At 32.7% G+C, this 19,082-nt stretch overlaps 2 protein-coding genes and 1 long non-coding RNA gene across 4 annotated transcripts; 2 read left to right on the top strand and 1 right to left on the bottom strand.

Moving 5' to 3' along the window:
* Positions 1 to 726: 726 nt before the first annotated feature.
* On the top strand, positions 727 to 3,501 carry LOC120086091. Of its 2 annotated transcripts, XM_039042532.1 has the most exons (3): positions 727 to 884; positions 1,935 to 3,135; positions 3,267 to 3,501. In XM_039042532.1, exons 2-3 carry the CDS (start codon positions 1,949 to 1,951, stop codon positions 3,268 to 3,270), a joined length of 1,191 nt encoding a protein of 396 aa, XP_038898460.1. In that variant the 5' UTR covers positions 727 to 884; positions 1,935 to 1,948; the 3' UTR covers positions 3,271 to 3,501. The 2 variants fall into 2 exon arrangements, with proteins under 2 accessions (XP_038898460.1, XP_038898459.1); XM_039042531.1 differs by having other exon boundaries at positions 1,935 to 3,501.
* A 1,731-nt stretch (positions 3,502 to 5,232) lies between these two features.
* On the bottom strand, positions 5,233 to 8,602 carry LOC120085217 (39S ribosomal protein L41-A, mitochondrial-like). The gene is made up of 4 exons (XM_039041110.1): positions 8,183 to 8,602; positions 7,815 to 7,879; positions 6,512 to 6,594; positions 5,233 to 5,480 (listed from the first exon to the last, which is right to left on the bottom strand). The coding sequence occupies exons 1-3, from the start codon at positions 8,325 to 8,327 to the stop codon at positions 6,523 to 6,525; spliced, it is 282 nt and encodes a 93-aa protein (XP_038897038.1). The 5' UTR covers positions 8,328 to 8,602; the 3' UTR covers positions 5,233 to 5,480; positions 6,512 to 6,522.
* A 5,886-nt stretch (positions 8,603 to 14,488) lies between these two features.
* LOC120084462 lies at positions 14,489 to 16,007 on the top strand. The gene is made up of 2 exons (XR_005483728.1): positions 14,489 to 15,046; positions 15,136 to 16,007. It is a non-coding gene; the product is annotated as an uncharacterized LOC120084462 (long non-coding RNA).
* Positions 16,008 to 19,082: the final 3,075 nt, after the last annotated feature.

The raw sequence follows: 19,082 nt of genomic DNA on the forward strand, positions 1-19,082 counted from the left end.
GTAATAAATATTAATTTGAGATAAAAATATATATTTTTTATTTCACTTGCATGCTAAAAAATAGGAAATTTGTTTAAATATATTTTTTTTCTTTTAGGTGTGAAACTTAAAAATAAGGAAAATAATTTATTTAGTGATTTAAATGTCAAATTATCTAAAATAATCCTATGATTATTCTAGTTTTAAAAGAACAATTAAAAAAAATAAAAAAATTCCCCATATCTCCTTTTAGATTTTAGATAGATAGTATACATCCCTTTTAGATAATATATAGATATAGATTTCCGTATTTTGTTTTATATAAGATTTGAAATCATGGTTCAACTAAATGGTTTAGATATATACCTTAAAAAAAATATCCGTACCCCACATGTAGAACTAAAATAATAATAAATAAATGAAGATAATACAATACTTAAGCTTTTTAGAAATAATCCAAAAATATATTTTTAAAGATTATACGTTAATATACCTTTTAGAAATTAGAAATTATAAATTATAAAAAGGTAGAATGATCCAACAATATTTTCTTAAAGATTAGAAAATACATCATAGATATTTTCTAAAGCATTAGGTTATAGATTCTTTTTTTGAACTTATTATATTATAGATATTAGAAAAATAAACATACTTTTGTTTTTTTTATTTTTTAAAAAAGGAGTTACATTTATATTATATTTCAAAGGGAAAAAAAAGTTACATTTATATAAATAATTATAATTTACGTCAGGATTATTAAAAAGGATACGGCCATTCCTTATTTGCAATTTATGTTTCCGGACTCTTCGATCAAGCTCCAGCGGCTCAATTTCTCTCGTTTCTTCGTTTCTAACACCATTCATCTTCTTTGAATTCTTCTTCCCCAATCGACGACAAGGGTACCGGTAAGCACTGCAATCTTAGATTGACCCGATCGCAATTTAGATTACGATTTTTCGTCTTTCTTAATTATCCCCTTCTTCAGTTTTTCTCAATTTCATGTTCACGGATTAGAATGAACCTGCAATGAATTTTTCTCTCCTTTTTGTTTTCTGGGTATCTCGATGTTATTGCTAATCGATATCAATTTCTGATTTTTCGCTTTGATCACTCACGGTTTAGAATCTGAAAGTCAGGTTAAACATATTCTTATTCAAGTGTTGGTGTAAATTATGTTTAGGTATGTGGTTTTGAGTGAAAATTGGTTTGTGTATTAATGTTTTGAAGTCTTCTTTTGAATCGCGAAAATCCCTGTTTTTATATATCTTATATCTTGCTCTGCAACCACTTTTAAGTTGTTGTACAATAGAGGGAGATTCAGAATTAGGAATAAAAAATCTCTTATCCAAGAAATGATGATCGAGAAAATCTATCAATCCTTATGAGAGATGAATTTGATCTTATATACGCATTTTACAATACTAAGAAAGTATTTTGACTTTTCCATGAATTTGTTGTTTTTAGGATTTAGTGTAATAACTATCATGGATTGATTTAGTGGTAAATAGGAGGCATGACCTTGATAAAGGACTAAGAGGTCATGGGTTCAATCCATAGTGACCATCTACCTAGGATTTAATATCCTATAGGTTTCCTTAGACATCCAAATATTGTAAGGTCAGACGGGTTCACGGCTCGACACTCGTGGATATTGGAAAAAAGAAGGATTTAGCTAGTCTAGAGCATCAAAGTCGTGTAGTGGTTTATAGCCTATTCTTATCAGCTAGTCATGTTGAAGAGGTTTGAGTCAACACATCATGGAGCTGTTAATGCTTGTTGAAAGGATCTCTAGAATTTAGAACATAAAGCTATTCATCATTCGATAAATCTTGGTTTGAAAATCTGATGAAGTTTTTGTATATCAGTTGGATTTTGTATTTTCTTGTTTTTCTTATTTATTAGTCATAACCTTGATTCTTCTGCATTGTGTTGTCATTCTTTTTTTCTTGCACAAGTTTTAATCATCGACATGCCAAAGATTAGAAGGGCAAGCTCTTTGTCTCTGGAAAAAAGTAGGACATCTCCTTATCCAATCAGCCAAAATCACATCGAGCCGTCTGAAAATGTTAATTCCTTAGAATCAGCTCAAAATGTGAAAGAATGGGAGCAAGCTAGGTGCCCCATCTGCATGGAACATCCCCACAATGCTGTTCTTTTAAAATGTTCCTCTCATGATAGAGGTTGCAGGCCTTATATGTGCAACAACAGCTACCGTCACTCGAACTGTTTTGAACAATTCTGTAAGTTATATGGACAAATCCCTTTAATTACCGAATTGCAAGAAATTCCTTTTACACATGTAGTCTCTCACAGACATATGGTTGAATGTCCACCTTCTGTACAAAATGGACATGGTAGGGATCAGCTTGCATCGGAGTTGGTTTGCCCACTTTGTCGGGGCAGTATATATGGCTATATCGTGGTAGAGCCTGCTCGCCAATATATGAATTCCAAAGTAAGGAGTTGTTCATCAGAAATTTGTGATTTTAGCGGGACATATTCTGAACTCAGGAAACATGCCAGGTCTGAACATCCATATGTCCGGCCATCAGAGGTGGACCCAGTGCGCCGCCGTGATTGGGTAAGATGGCAGCGTGAAAGGGATTTTGAGGATGTTCTTAGTCTAGTGCAGTCTAACTATGCTGTTGACGGTGATGAAGAAAATTTTACAAGGGCTATTAGATTTTGGATGTCATCCTTTGTAACTGAAATGTATGATTCACTCATGGACTTGCTTTCAGACAGTATGTTGGATGCTTTGAGAGACTTAGAGTCTTTGCAAGACAGAATGGAGAATGTGCAACATGATCTCAATTTGAATATTTCCACTGGAGTTGGAAACAATTCGTCGTTGGAGACTAGACCTTATTCCCAATATGCACGAAGGCGGGATTTTGGATCATCTCATCATATGCCTCGTGCTATTCAGCTGCATGGACAGAATCAACGGCAAAGGGCGGTGGAGAGTATGTCTCAATCCCGACGATTGCGTTGGCGGAGTCAGTCTTCATTTGATAGACACCAAAGATCATTTGAGAGTACATCACACACCCCTGAACCACGTAGGCAACACGGAAGCATGTACAAAAATTCTCCTCATGCTTCTCGGCTTCGTTGGCGAAATCAGAGGTGGTCATCATCAAACCGCAACGAGAGGTACAATACACTATGAGTTCCAAACAAGTTTAGCAGCATTTATGATCCTGCATTTGGCTGTGAATTAGAATTTCGAAGGGTAGGTGACCGAATTCTTTAGAATCTGACAAACATTTGACGCTGCTTTACAGGTGACAAAACCGGGCTGCAGGTTGTTCAGATTTTTCTTTTCCACTCATAATTTCAGTTTCATGTTTATTACTTAAAGCCAGATTTGAAGAACATTTTATGGGATTATTTCCTTTTGGTTTTCTCACGTTGCGTGGAGAAGAACAGCCTTTATTTATTATTATTATTATTATTTTTGGCTAAGAAATCGTAAGAATTGATAAGCTATTTCCATATTACACTTGTTTATTTACTTTTGATATGGGACTTGAACGTTTTAGTTTATATTTTCGATTTTTGTTTCCATCAGAAATCATACAATAAGGTAAATGTCTCCCAATTCAAAAACTTGGAGGAATAATTAGAATCTTGCCATTTTTTTTAAGTTAGAATAATTCTTTTAGTCTAAAATGTTTCTTACTTATCAAGTATTATTCTATTTAAACTTAACATCAATCAACTTTAACATTCCTTGACGTAGTTAAAAAAAACATGTTAAAACTAAAGTACTTTATTGAAAGTTCGAAATTATCTAAAATGCTTTCTTTTTAGAGTTATTGTAAAAGTTTTCCCCAATGGAGGTAATGGAGGATGGTAAGATTGCATGATTTTGAGTTTAAAAAAAATGCATAATTTGGAACTAAGAGACCAATTATTATAAATTATAAATAATAAAATATGCACATAAATATATGTTATCATATAGTTGCTCATTCAGGAACGAACAATTGGATTTATCTAATGAGTATAGGTTAAACAGTTATTGATATTGGATTTGATCAATGAATTGGTTCATCTGATTAAATTGATGAGTTTCATTCTAACGATCCACAAAATGAATGTATAAAGCAATTCGACTCGATGATAAAAATAGATTTCAATAACTTGTTGATCTTGTTTGTTACTCAATATCCGGTCAAAATTGAATTTTATCTAAAGATCAAAACGTAACTTAATGATATATGTTCTTTTTTTGGATATAAATATAGTCTTCAAACATAATCTGATTCTCTTGATTTTTATTTCTTTATAAGTATAATCTATTCACATAGGGAGGCAGTATATGTATCATACTCCCTCTATGAATAGATTAATTATATTGTTGATTTATCTTTTGTTTTATAAGTATTTAATCCTCTAAGTTCATATCAATTCCAATCATGCAAAATAGTAATAATAACAAAAAAAAAAAAAAACAACCTCAAATTTACGAAGTAAACTCGAATAACTCATCATCTTCGAAATAAGAAAAGTAACAAAATCACCCATAACTATATTTTGGAACAAATACAGAGAAAAAAGAAAAAAAATTAAATCCTACTCTAGTCTCAAATTTTAAATCTTCTTCTATTTTAGTCTCTTTTAAAAATATTTATTTTAGTTCCTACTATTAAATTGTATTAACTCTTCAACAGAAATGTAAAGGAGCTTGTATTTTTTGTTGACTAAACTCTAGATGTATCAAACAAGATAAAGATGAAGGAAAATATCAACCAATATGAAAATAATGAACGATCAAAATTTGAACTAAAAATATCTTTTACTTTTCCACCCTCAAAATTGAAACCCTAGATATCTTAGTGTAGCTACGTTATTTAGTAACCTAGTTATCAAAAAATACAAGTCCCCTCGCCATTTTGTTAAAAGGTTAACAAAATCTTAATATATCAAATACCAAAATAAACACTTTTTAAAAATTCAGAGACTAAAACGGACATTTTTAAAAGTTTAGGAACCAAAATAAAACAATATTCAAAATTTAGAAACTAAAACGAACACTTTTAAAAGTTTAGAGATCAAAATAGACCATTATTCAAAGCTTAGGAACTAAAATAAGATTTAAGCCAAAAAAAAAAAAAAAAGTTGAGGTTCCATTTCTTTTGTGATCCATTTTCAGAAGATTGTTTTACGAAGAAATGCAGATGGAGTTCAATGTACCAACATTAATATTAAAAATTTTAAAATGAACAACCAAACACAACTTTCAAATTTTGAATTCAAATATCGAATTGAACTCTAAAGTTTTAAAATTAAAATGGGAACCAAATATGAATTCATATTATAGTGAAACAAGATTTGTTTTGTCGTCGATTGTTTGTTCTTTGAAAAACAAGTTTCTCAACAAACGGACCTTGAAGTTGCTAACAAGTAGTAAAATAATCCAGCAAAAGCAATTAATGGTCTTTTGCTTCAAGTCCTCTCCACATCGTCACCGACATCATCGTACTCATATTTACCTACAGTATATGTTGATGGGTCAGTACAAACATATTCAACAGAGACTCGCACAATTCCAAATTAAACTACTAATCTGTTTACCTTAGAGAAATTTCTAATTATGAATTTAAGCTAAGGACTGTTTTCAAATATTGGAAAATGAACCAGAATACTTATAAATATAGTAAAATTTTACTCTCTCTGAATAGACACAGATAGTAGTCTATCGCTGTCAATCATAAATAGACCATAATATTTTGTAAATATTTTTAACAGTTTTGTAATTTAAAATAATTTCTCTTAAGCATCTAATTAAGGCCCATTTTAAAAGAAAATTAGGAATAATACATTTTTGGTCCCTAAGTTTTGACTCTAGTTTCTATTTAGTCCCTAGGTTTTAAAATGTTACATATTTAATCCTTAAGTTTTGAGTTTTGTTTCAATTTAGTCCCTATGTTTTAAAATGTTACATTTTTACCTTCGATATTTGAATTTTATTTCAATTTGGTCCATGGATTTTAAGATTTTACACTTTTAACCTTTTTTTTTTTTTTTTGTTAAATACTTACTTTCAATCATTGACGTCAATTTCTATTAATTAATCAAAAATAATTAAAAGAAAATTTTTTAATTTAATTTTAAAAGTGATAAAAATTGTGGAACTTAATTAATTATAATTCTTTTAACTATTTTAATTTATTAATATAAATTAACTCCAAAAGACGGAAATGGAGTATTTAAATTGAGGTTAAAAGTGTAAATCTCGAGATGTAGGGACCAAATTGAAGCAAAATTCAAATGTCAAGGGTAAAATTGTAGCATTTTGAAACACTAAATTAAAACCAAACTCAAAACTTAAGGACTAAATGTGTAACATCTTGAAACTTAGGGACGGCATAGAAACTAGACCCAAAACCTAAGAACCAAAAAGATATTTTTCTCAAGAAAATTTTAGCACTTGAATCAAAATCCACAACCCCTCAATTGTGCTAAGTTAAATTAATTTGAAAAAGGGGGAAAAAAACACGCAGAGCATTACAAGATACCATACCTCCTCATCGCTTATGATTTAGCTGATTCGTTGTTGTCACTTGTCTTAACTTCTATGGGGCATTGAGATACATAAGGCTTCAGCTACAAACAAAGAACAAGTTACATCTTCATGCAGGTTTAGGAAGCAGATTGATAACTCGAAATTCACATCCAATCCTTTGAGTTACAAATTTATATTTAATGTGATTATGCCAACGGATGGTGAAATAAAACGGAACTCACTTGACACTACTGGAACTCTAGAATGTTTTCTTTAAATATGAAGAAACATATTATAAAAGAACAAAGTTAATGGAAGTTTCAAGAACACGACGGTCATGAACAAGTAGCCTGCCATATTTATCCTAACATGACAGTATCTATTATCAGAACACTCTAACCAAGTTCCATAGAGAATTGTGTAACTCAAGAAAGCTCCAATGGGTATACTTAACCAATGAATGATGCATGGTGAATAATACACACAATAGAAGAGAACAACAAACTAAGTAGGAGACACTGAAAAACATACATTCTGCACAACACAAAACCATCCATATATTAAGAAAAATTCTAAGCAACATTGACAGAAATTGCAGATGAGTAGTAGTATTAAGAGTGAATTTTGGTTTTTTTCAACTGTTCAAGTTGACCTCTAAACAAGACCTATGGGACAACCTACAATGAACTATTATCAATCAATGACATACTTATGCTTGCTGATCTTCCAAACATGAAACACACATGGAACAAATAAATACCATAATGTTGCATTGGATTGGAATTGTGTGTTAGGAACCGTTAATCGTGATTTTTCAAATTGATGCACGTCTCGTTATTACAGAATTATGACAAAACTCTTAAAAGAGCAGCAACGTTTCAAAGGCCAAGGTGCCGGCTAGTTGCTCTACCACCAACCAAAAACAAATTTCCTTGGGAAACAAAAGTCCCCTAGCTCTACTTTCCCCACAAGTATTTAACTCAAGAGTATCATTGGGGAAGCTATCAGAAAAATCTCGCTGCACCAAAATCACTCGCGGAATACCCAACAAGAAACAATGCATTAAAAGAAAAGAAGGAAAGAATACAAATCAGAATTCATTAAGATTTAAGAAAACTTTAAAGGAAAACCGAAAAGGTAACCTAAGAAGTAAGAACCATAAGAAGCACACAAAGCCAAAATAGATTTTGTACACCTTTTCCCTAGTAGCCTATTTTAATCTCTGCAATCATATTCAGAATACTAGGATATATAATGCCGTAATGGGTAGGAAAGGGAAAGATCAGTTCTTAATTTAAGAATAAACAACTAGGAAAAATACCTTGAAATCAGTCAAATCAGGGACGACATAGTTCGGCAGTTTCTCTGGCACCACTACATAACCACCTGCAAGAAACTTTCACAATTTATGCAACCAATTTTTGTAGTTATAAACAGCAATTTATGGTAGAACCATACAAAATTCAAATACTAAAAACTAGTATGAGAAGTCAATCAGTAGTCTACTAATCACATCACATTCCTAGAAGCAATAATGATTTTCAACTTCTACAATTGGATCTAGCGGCACTATAAATTGATTTCGACATAGAAATCAACTAAATAAAATCATCAAACGTTTTTCTCGGCAAGGAGAAATATCATAAAACCTAAAATTTATATTAGGATGGGTGGAAGAGGAATGAATACCTTTGCGCGTATGAAAACCAGTAGGCTTGCAATTCTTGCCCTTATAGTAATCTCGTGGAGCTCGTTTAGATGAAAGAATGTCTAGAGAAGATGTACGCTTCCTCCGCATTGCTCTTCCGAGTCCCAATATTAGTCCCAACGCCATTTCCCAAGTTTTATCGCCTCAATCAAATAAAAGAACAGTCCCAGAACCCTTTTCTGAAATTCCTTCGGTTAGGTTATCTGTCAGACGGGCTCGTGTGTCTTCGCAGGGTTTAATCGGCGACGGACTTATCCTACGGTGGCGGAATTTCAACTCGCCGAAGGGAAAAGATGAATAGGTTACAGAATCGTTGAACCTATGGCTGCAGCGGCTAGTATCAGTGCTATACGAGAGGAAGAGAGTGAGAGCCCCAGCCCCTCCTGAGTAAAGGAAAAAGAAAATAATGAAATTTTTTAATTTTTATATTTCCATCAATATTTTCGTATTTCTACCTGCTTAATATCCACGCGACATGAAACATAAAATAATAAGTAACAAATTATCACTTATGTAAATAGAATATAACTAGTAAACAAATAATTTATTTAAAGATCCTATATTATTTATTTACTAATTTAAACTTATTTTCATAATTTTTTATTTTTATAAATTTTCTTTGATATTTTTATGGTCATCAACATTTTAAACTTTAAGTTCAATCGAGTGGATTGAGCTCAAAATAAGCATAACAATAAATTGTATGATCAAATTAAAAGTTAGACTTTTTACGTAAATGGAGTTGGAAGATTTAAAAAATGTAAATATTAATTTAGATCAATTCAAATCATGAGTTAATAATTAAGTTTAGAAGTTTAATTGATATAATTATAATTTTTATACAAGATTTTTTCTAACAAAATGTAATAAAAAGTATAAATTGATACATTAAACAAAATTAAGATTTAAATTAATATGATTATTGAATATATAAGAGAAGCTACAAGTTAATTTGTATGGACTCCTATCGAGTGGATATTAAGAGGTAAATTTTTTAAAATACATCCTGTTTAGAGGCATCCACATTACAATAGTTCATTAAAAAAAAGAAAAATTAGCCCACCATTAATCAGTGAAAAAGAAATATTTTTAAATTTTAGGCTGAAGAAGAATTAATTCTAGTTCTTGAAGTTATAAATTTGTGTTTAAAAGATCTTTTGAAGTATTCAGAACTTTCAAATTCACTTTTACTGTCTTTTGAACTTTAAAAAAAATACATAATAAATCACTATACTTGCAACTTTGTTGACACATTAAAAATTTTTAAGGTGCATTTAGGCCTCCTATATAGAGTTGGGCGGGTGGGCTATTATAACCCACCCAACGTTTGGGGCTCCAACTATTTTAGTTAGAGCCCAAATCCCACTTAACCCATAGATTATTTTGCTATTTTGCTCTCCCCTGTATTATTTTGCTCGATTATTTTACTCTGTTTCCTTCCATCTCTTCTCCTTAGAGTTTTGCTATTGTTCCTAATTGGCATCATTCCTGGTGGGTTTTGGAGCTTCCTCTTCTCCGTTCATGCCGATCAACTACCATTGTGGTCCCCGGATTTAAGGAAATCCTTCGCAAATCTAGACTAGTATGTTTGGTATCTAGATTTGTGTTTTTCTCTAGATCTGTAACCCTTTCTTTCAGCTTCCTCTTTCATCTTGCCGTTCTGAACGCCACTCTTGTTCCTGTTTTATCTTGCCACTTCTTTCGGTTCTCTTTGCTTTTTTTGCTTCAAACGAGGGTTTCCCCTTGCCATTCTTTCGGTTATCCAATCTTTTATGTTGTCCCTTATATCTATCTGAGTCCAAAATCATACAACCATGTTGGAGCTCAAATCTTGCTTGGTAGGGGATGAAGATCCTCGTTTGGAGCATGGTAAGGGATGGAGGATGGTGTTCAGATCTTGGGAAGGTTACCAGATCAAATGGTAAATCTTCTTTCTCTTCACCAGTCGATGATGAGTCATTGTAATTTCTTTTCCTTCATTTTTTTTTGACAAATATAAACTTATTTTTTACACATCTTTGCAGCTTACTCCGATTATTTTGCTATATGCTTGATTTCAGTGTTCAAATCTTGGTCTTTGATTATCGGTCTCTGATAATTGTATGTCATTGTATAAACATTGATTATAATTGTATTTTCCTGAGATTTGATATCTGTTCTTGGTCTCTGATCATCAGTCACTGTATAAACATTGATTATAATTGCATTTATAATTTTCTTTACCCGTTCTTGGTCTCTAATTATCGGTCCATATTCATTTTTGTCACTGTATAAACATTGACTACAATGCTATTTCCATGATGTGATTCTCTTTCTTGGTCTCTGTTTATAGGTCAAATGTATGATACTATTTCAATGACTATTTTTGCATTGACTCTAATAATCAATGTATCTGATTTACCATGATACATCATATTATATGAAATTCAAAACGATTTAGGAAAGAATTTCGCTGCTCTGAGGCTGATTTTTATTATCTTCCTTGTTTTTTTTTTCCCCAATCTCATTGCATCTATGTCATAACTCTTGTTTTGTTCCCAAGTTGTTCTTGTTTGGTTTACTCTAGTTTGATTGCAAATAGTAGTTTGTAGAGTAGTGGTTTGCAAATAGTAGTTCCCAATGTATTTGGTTCACATCAATGGTACACTATTTACTTTATTTCACTAGATGAGGTTTCTAAAGTGTACTTATTGCCATAGATACACCTAAACTTAACCTACTCATCACATAGTCAATATCTTTTCTTCTCTATAAATGAGACCTCTCTTCTTTACAACTACGAGGACAACCCCATCTTCACCACACCATTGTTGGTAAATCTCTTCCCCTCCTTCTCTTTTGTGTTGCTTACCACATCTTTTGTTAAGTCACTTTCACTTTTTTCTTTACACAGTATTACTAAGGCATCTGTTTATTGATTGTCATAGTGTTCAACTTATTAGAGAACAAGCGAAGCTTCACATTTCCTCCTTCTATCGTACATAAGGTGGTACTCTTCTTTGTCTCAATTTTCTTTTCTTTTGTATCCTTCTTGGTAGTCTTTTCCTTTCTCTGCTTATTGTCTTTGTTTGTACTATTTGTCTCACTATTTTCTTGTTTATTTATATGGTTGGTAGATTTAAAATCTTTTCTTTCATATGTTTTAGGTCGGGTGGAAACTAATTTGTACTTCTTCTTTTCTCAAATTTCATCCTGTATAATTGAAGTGTTTGTTGATACAAAACTTAAATTCTTAAAATAATTTAGTTATATATTAATTATGCTTTTGCAGTTGTTTTATCACAGCAATTTCCATTCTTAAAAGACTTGATTTTCTTCCTAAATACTTTTTAGGCTTCATCACATTTTTTTTATTGATTTATTTTTCATTAACTCAAGATTTGATCGTGAGCCTAAAATGAAACCTACTAAAGTCAAGACTATTTTATCAATGAGAATTTTAATTTCCATGTTCATATTGAAAAAATGTATGGTTGTTGTTGTTGATTAATAATAATAATAAAAAAAAAAAAAGTTTGTAGGACTAGCACTCATCTATGGATTAAAGCATGCTGGTGATCAACAACAAATGTTAATAATACCCATTTGATAGCTTCATTTGGTAGGGTTGAATATATTTTGGTAAAAATGCAAACAAAATTTTTTATTGATAAATTAAAAGTAAAGTAACAGCTATGAATAACTATCTTTAAGAATTAAGGTGAACAAACTTAAAAGTCCATAGATAACGATTTAAACTTATTTGTTAAAGAAGTAGAAAAGAGAGAAAAGAAAAAAAAAATATGCATTTTTACTTCAAACTTTCAGTTTCGTCCAATTGCACTCTAAATTTAGATAAAAGTTTCAATCTTAATGTAAAATATTGAAAAGTATTGCAACCTACTGTTACTTCATACAATTTTGCATGCATTTAAAATTCCATGATAAGTATATTCTTATTTAGACTAAAAGTACATTAGTTTGAAACTAAAATTAAATTTTGCGTAAATTTCGAAAACCACTTATGAAAAATGTTTTAGGAGTCAATTTTCGTAATCTTCGGTATAATGGACCCCCAGAAGTAGTAACCATACTAATGGTGTTCACAACTACCCAACGTCAATTACTACTAACACTAGAGTTGTTACTCAACGACCATAGGAGGATAGAATACCCGCCACATTACATTAGACATCATGTTAGGAAATTAGCATACTTTCAACTAATCCATGAGTCTGATTTAAGTTGTCATGAAAGCACACAAATGGATAGAAGATGTTTTGCCAAGTAGTGAGAACAAAAGTTGTAGATGTTGGACATTGTATATGGTATTATTATCTATGTGATGCTGGGTACCTAAATGTAGAGGGCTTCTTGGCACCATATAGAGGAGAGTGATATCATCTTTCGGAATGGCGTGGAGGAGGGAATACACCAAGAACTGCAAGAGAATTTTTTAACATGAAACACTCTTTTGCGAGGAATGTCATCGAGAGGGCATTCGAGCGGTTGAAAGGGAGATGGGCAATACTTCGCAGAAAATCATACTACCTCGTGCAAGTTCAAACTCGGACAATCACGACATGTTTCCTTCTTCATAATTTTATTAATAAGGAGATGAATATTGACAAAATGCCCGAGGATCTAGACGAGGTGGACTCACATTCTATACCATTGGTGGAGACGAGATCAATTATATTAAGAATTCAAATGAATGAACATAATGGAGAGATGAACTGGCACATGATATGTTTTCTAACTAGGAGTTACGTAACAATCAGTAGCTTCATGTTTAGTTTGCGGCTTTTACAATGTATTTTTTTTTTTAATTTCTTGTATGTGATTTTGGAAATCAATTTCCAAATTTCTTAATATAATTAGATTGAAATCAATTTCCAAATTTCTTAATATAATTAGATTTACTCCCTTATACATTGTACATAACACATCATATGACAATTTCTTTCTTTACTACTTAAATTGTACTACGATGTACATGTAGCACGATGAAAAGTTCTTCTAAAGCTCCAAAGCACACTTGGACGAAGGAGGAAGAGTCGAAGCTGGTGGAATGTTTGGTGACTTTGGTTGAATTTGGTGGATGGAGATCAGACAATGGGACCTGTCGCCCTGGGTATTTGGCACAGTTACAGCGTATGATGGCTGATAAGATACCTGGCTATACAATACAAGGGACCCCCCACCATAGATTGTATGGTAAGGAGTCTTAAAAGAATGTACCAAGCTATAGTAGAAATGCGAGGACCGACATGCAGCGGGTTTGGTTGGAATGAAGAATTACAATGCATCACTGTGGAGAAAGGGACGTTCGATGGTTGGGTAAGTTAAAAGGGCTCCTCAACAAGTCATTCCCATATTTTGATGACTTAGCCTACGTTTTCAATAAGGATCGGGCAATTGGAGAAGGAGTTGAGACACCTTGTGGCATGGCCTCAAATGTGCCAGGGCGTATGCATGAAGGTGCTCTTACTGGCGATTTGCAGGAACATGACCGATCACAGGATAAGTTTGATGGAATCTCGACTGTTTTTGGTTTCGAAGGAGGCAATTCATCGAGGGGTAGTAAGAGAAAACGTTGCAGATATCAGTCTGAGTTGGTTGAGGTTTTTAATAATGGACTTTGCAAACACTACTATAAAATCTACACTACTTGACACTTGCAGTTTTTAATTGCTTGATGTTTCTTTGAAATAAAGGTCAAGTAATGACCTTTTAGGAAAAAAAAAAAGTCAAGTAAAAGGGTTAAAAAGGCGGAGATTGACTGAATTTTTTAGATATTTTCACGTGATCCATTACTTGACATGTTTTTCGTGTCAAGTAATATAAGGTCTTGCTTGATACGTTTTTTGCGTCAAGTATAAGAAGTTATTACTTGACATATTTTTCGTGTCAAGCAAAATATAAAAATAATATTTTTTTAATCTTTATTTTTTGTTTCCCTCCCTCCCCATTTTCATTTTCCTCTCAAATTTGGTTTCCCTCCTACTAAAATTATCAAATAAATTATTATTTTAAAAAAATAAAAGGGTTAAATACCCTAGTAAAAAAAACTCCTCCCCTCTGAAACCCTCTCGCACCCCACCAGCCACTGACTTTCCCTCCCTCCCCCCAAACTTCAGTAATTTTAATTTAATTGTATTAAATTATTTGGGTTTTTATTTGCTTAGAGTTGTAGTTTGAGATAATTTGATATGATAATTGGTTCAAATATATTGGTTAAGATATTTGGAATTTTGGATTTGATTTAGTTTAATTTTTTTTTTTTTTTAAATGTGGAGGGATTTGAATTAGCTAGAGAATCTAAGAGATTAAAATTTTGAGAGAGAAAAGGAAGATATTTATGTATTTTGTTTAAACAAAAAGGAATTAATTTGATTGGTTGGACTATAATATAATATAATATTTTATTTTCCTTTTATTTTTAAAAAGAAATTAATTTGATTGGTTGGACTATAATATAATATTTTATTTTATTTTCCTTTTATTTTTTGTCTTTCCTTTTTCTTTTTTTTTCTTTTTTTTTTCTATTTTTCTCTCTCTTCCCTTTCCCTTCTTCTTCTAGCTGCCAAACCCCTCATCTCCACCTCTCTCTCTGCAACCAGCACGTCCGCCCAACCGTCGCCGGATCTGAAGTCGTCCGCACAGCTCTGTTCGTTGTCGCGCCGTCGCTCAACTGAAGATCTAAAGCCGTTCGTCGGATCTGAAGCCGTTCGCCGCAGCTCTATTCCTTCGGGTTACGTTCAACCGACCATCCGACAACCGCTTCTAAGATCTGGCCAACGGCCATCAGTCTTTTCGTTGTTGAACGCTGCCGCTTGGGTTTTCGCTGGATCTTGAGTTTTGGTGTAAGTTTTTGGGTTTTTCTTGAAACTTTACCCATTTAAATTTTTGCCCAATACTTATTTAACCCATAAATTTTGGATGATGGATTCAGGAATTTGAGGATATTAAACCTGAAGGAAATCGGATTCGAGATTTTCATGAGCAACGGATAAAAGATAATTCCAAATCACAATCATGAATGAACAATACATTTACAGTCGACTTCAAACAAGCGGTTATATAATTCACAGAGAAATTACAGCATGAAAAAAACTCAAATGCACAAAGGGAAAAACTGTATGAACAATTGCAGATGCGTCTCCACGCTCCTTTGCGCACGACCGTTCGAACAACAGTAACTTTGAACGCTTGATTTACACGACTGCAACACGGCAATGAACATAGCACGAACACTTCGCGCTCATCCTCAACAATCACCTCGACCACGAACTCCTCAACAACAGCACGAACAGCCTCCACAACACCTCGATGGTGTCGAGTTGAGTATGACACCACCAACAAGGCTACCTTGGTATTCTCGGTGTGAGAATCCAGAGGGTAGGCTCTGTTCGAACTTGGAATGAGGTAGACGAAAAAGGAAACACCGATCGTGTACACGACTGGGCAAGTGGGAGATGGCGGAGACCTATCATATAGGTCGATGCCCAATTGTTTAACTAAATCTAAGCAATTGTCTAGCAAAAACTATGCGATCGTTTAGCTCATCGCTTAGCTCGGTCTGTCACCTACAGACTCTACACGATCGTTTACTTTGGGCAAGCGATCGTCTAGCAAAATTATGTGATCGTTTAGTAAATACTGCATGATCGTTTAGCTCGCCACTACACGATTGTTTAGCTCGTCCAGCCGTTGTTTAGTAAATCCGTATTTACTTGACGACTACGTGAGTTTCTTTTGTGCGAGAGAGAAATCTCCAAAACTTTTTATCAGTTTGTAAATCTTACTCAAATTAGGAAAACCATTTTCCTTTTAAACTCACGATTACCATGAATCCAATAACCACTCACTCATTTGGTTATTTAAAGAAAAAGAATTAATTATCCAATAATTAATATTATTATAAATATAAATAAAAACCAACTTATTATACTATATTTATAACTTATAGTTTTAATATTTAATCCAAATGAAACAATATAAAACCATAGTTCTTTTTCTATTCCCATGGTACTAATGTAATCTCATTTACATCAATCCTTCACTAGAATGTATCTCATACATCAAACCGATTATAATCATATATAATCAAAATACCTCTTGTCAATTTGAACATGTCAAATCAACACCAAAGAACTGATCTCACTGAATCCATTGAGCTACCAAGGGGACTTTATGAAACATGTACTCGAAGCTCTCCAACGGTATGTGAATAACTAACTAATTCTTTAGTCACGGATCCACTAGCCGTTAACTACCAGGCACTTCACTAAAGACCAACAACTGAACTCTCCTTACCACAAATATATTATGTATCCATCTTAACCAATCAGCAGTGCGACAACCCTTCACAGATTGCTCGTAAGTACAGCTGAGCCAATAACCGTTATGCCCCTGTAGTTACATTTGTCTCCTTATGTACCACTGATCCCTCTAATGAACATAAGTCATAGTCCTACTATGACGAGTCTTTCTCTTATAAAGATAAGTTGTGGCCACTATGTTCAAGCCTCGGAATCAACTTCAGGAGTTTCCTGCTTCTAAACCTACTATTTCACCTTCCCTTAAGAGAGCAATCTCTCTACTTATCCCTGCTTCGGGAAAGGAGTGAATTTCATCTTGTGGATTGAGTTTCCAGCTCCCAGATCAGACAATTCCTTAAAGGTAGGCATGTTGAGTTGGCAATCTGGCCACTCTCACCCATACTAATCATAGGACCACTCTTAAAGGTAGGAGTTCCCAAAACACTCAGGATTGAGATCGTATCACCTATGGTCATTTAGGTGAGATGCAAATTTCTAGTATCAACGGTGTTATATACAGAGTCTAATCATCTCGTGGTCCAGGTTTTATACAAACTCTTTATATAGGACACCCATGCTCGCACATCTCCACACGAATGGTCAAAATCAACCATCTGTAGAAGTTTACAACACTTGCAAACTTCTACAAAGCGGGTCGTATCCGTAGTGTCACCAGGATCAGGTATCCCACCTTAAACCTTATACTATAGACCTATTTAGGTCATCACTTAAGGATGATCCACTTGTATATCACATATACATGCTTAAGTTCACATAAGATAACCAAAGAGCTTTGTTTATTGGATATGAGTAAATGCTAGAATTAAATAACAATTATTTTATTCTTCAAACAATGTGTATCTTTACAAAACAACGAGACTCCGGGAGAATTAGGACACCAATCTCAACAAAACCACCATCCAATAGTGTTTGAGGTTCGATTTTGGTGTTTTGGGTTAAATTTGATTTGCCCTTAGGTTTTCGGTTCTGAACTTGAATTCTTGGAAGGAGTTGTGTAGGCAAAAGTTTATTGTCCAGTTGTTTCAGTGATCGACTTTGGAGGTTGGAGTTGAGATCTTGAGGTGGTTTTGGATCAAACCACTACTAGGTAAGGGGTCACAGTTAGTCTTTTATTCTTTCTTATTTAATTTATACGTTAAGGTTACAACTATTAGTTATGATGATTTTTTATTTGTTTAATTTGTACTATTATATTTATATCATAGGAGAAGGAAGTTGTTAGTGCATCAACCACATATGAGGAAGGGAAGAAGTTGAAGGACATGTGTTCGAGTTTTGTAGCATGCAAAAAGTGAAGACTTTATCAATGGTGGCTTATATCGCATAAGTAAATGTTATTTGTTTATGATATATTATCACTTTATTGATTAGTAGTAAGTTGATGTGTTCGATCTATTATTGTAGGTACCTAAACTCGTTCATTGTTGATTTAAATAAAGGGTCGAAACATATTTTTGTAGAGCTCGAAACCTTACTAATTAGTTGTGTATTTTATTTAGTGATCATTCTGAATATTATACTATACTCTTTGACAAATGTAGGGCAATGACCATTTTTCAGTCTAAAAAAAAATTGCAAAAGACTCGAAAAACCACATTCTAGAAAACGGTAAGGGTAAGTATAAGAGCATTGAAAAAAAATAATAGAATGATGTTTATTTAATGCATCTGTATGATATGTGTATTAATTATTGGCTTTGTATTGTAGTGCCTTTGTGGGTATTACGTTATGAGATATATGTGAGAAATCATGACTAAAGATAAGAATATTATCACAGATGCGGTATATCTTTAAACTATTTATATATATTGTAACATTATAGATAGTGTAAATAGTAAACAAATGTATATTTCACTTTCTATGTTTTATAGATTGATACGAGGAGCTCGTACTCGCAATTTGAATTGGATGAAGTATATGTAGAATGGGTTGAATATTTAGGTCGCTATATCTGATGCACTTCCTATAAATTTTGTGTATGTGGCTACATGGGATGCCCAAAACTTTTTTTATATAAATGTTTTGTTCAGCCATTATAGGTTATATACTTCAAAGAAATGTGTGGTGGAGGATAGAATTTTAGTCTTATGATTTTTGGAATACATAGCACATATAGATTGATCTTACAATTTTGGAATTATCATATATTGGGGTGGGTTGATAGAGTATATACTGTTGTACGATTGGTCTTGTAAATTTTGGAATCGTTCATATAGACATGAGTAATAGAAGAATGGAATTGTTTATTTTAGTATTCTTAATTGTTACGTTGGATATATTAGACTGATATGTAGACCTGAAATATGTGTTACTGTTTATTTTAGTTGATGAAATTTTGGAACAAATGTAATGCAGGAAATGAGAAATGGAAATTAAATTCGAATGTTTAATTTGGAAAAAAAAAAAAAGCATAGATGACATTGGAAATGTGTCAAGAATTAGATTACTTGACCATTATTTCGTGTCAAGATTAAAAATATATTTGACAAATAAAAAATGTCAAGAGTAATCACAATAATAAGTGTCAAGAATTAATACACTTTACATGTCATTAGTG

Source organism: Benincasa hispida, chromosome 9, assembly GCF_009727055.1.
Source record: "Benincasa hispida cultivar B227 chromosome 9, ASM972705v1, whole genome shotgun sequence".
Classification (NCBI taxonomy): domain Eukaryota; kingdom Viridiplantae; phylum Streptophyta; class Magnoliopsida; order Cucurbitales; family Cucurbitaceae; genus Benincasa; species Benincasa hispida.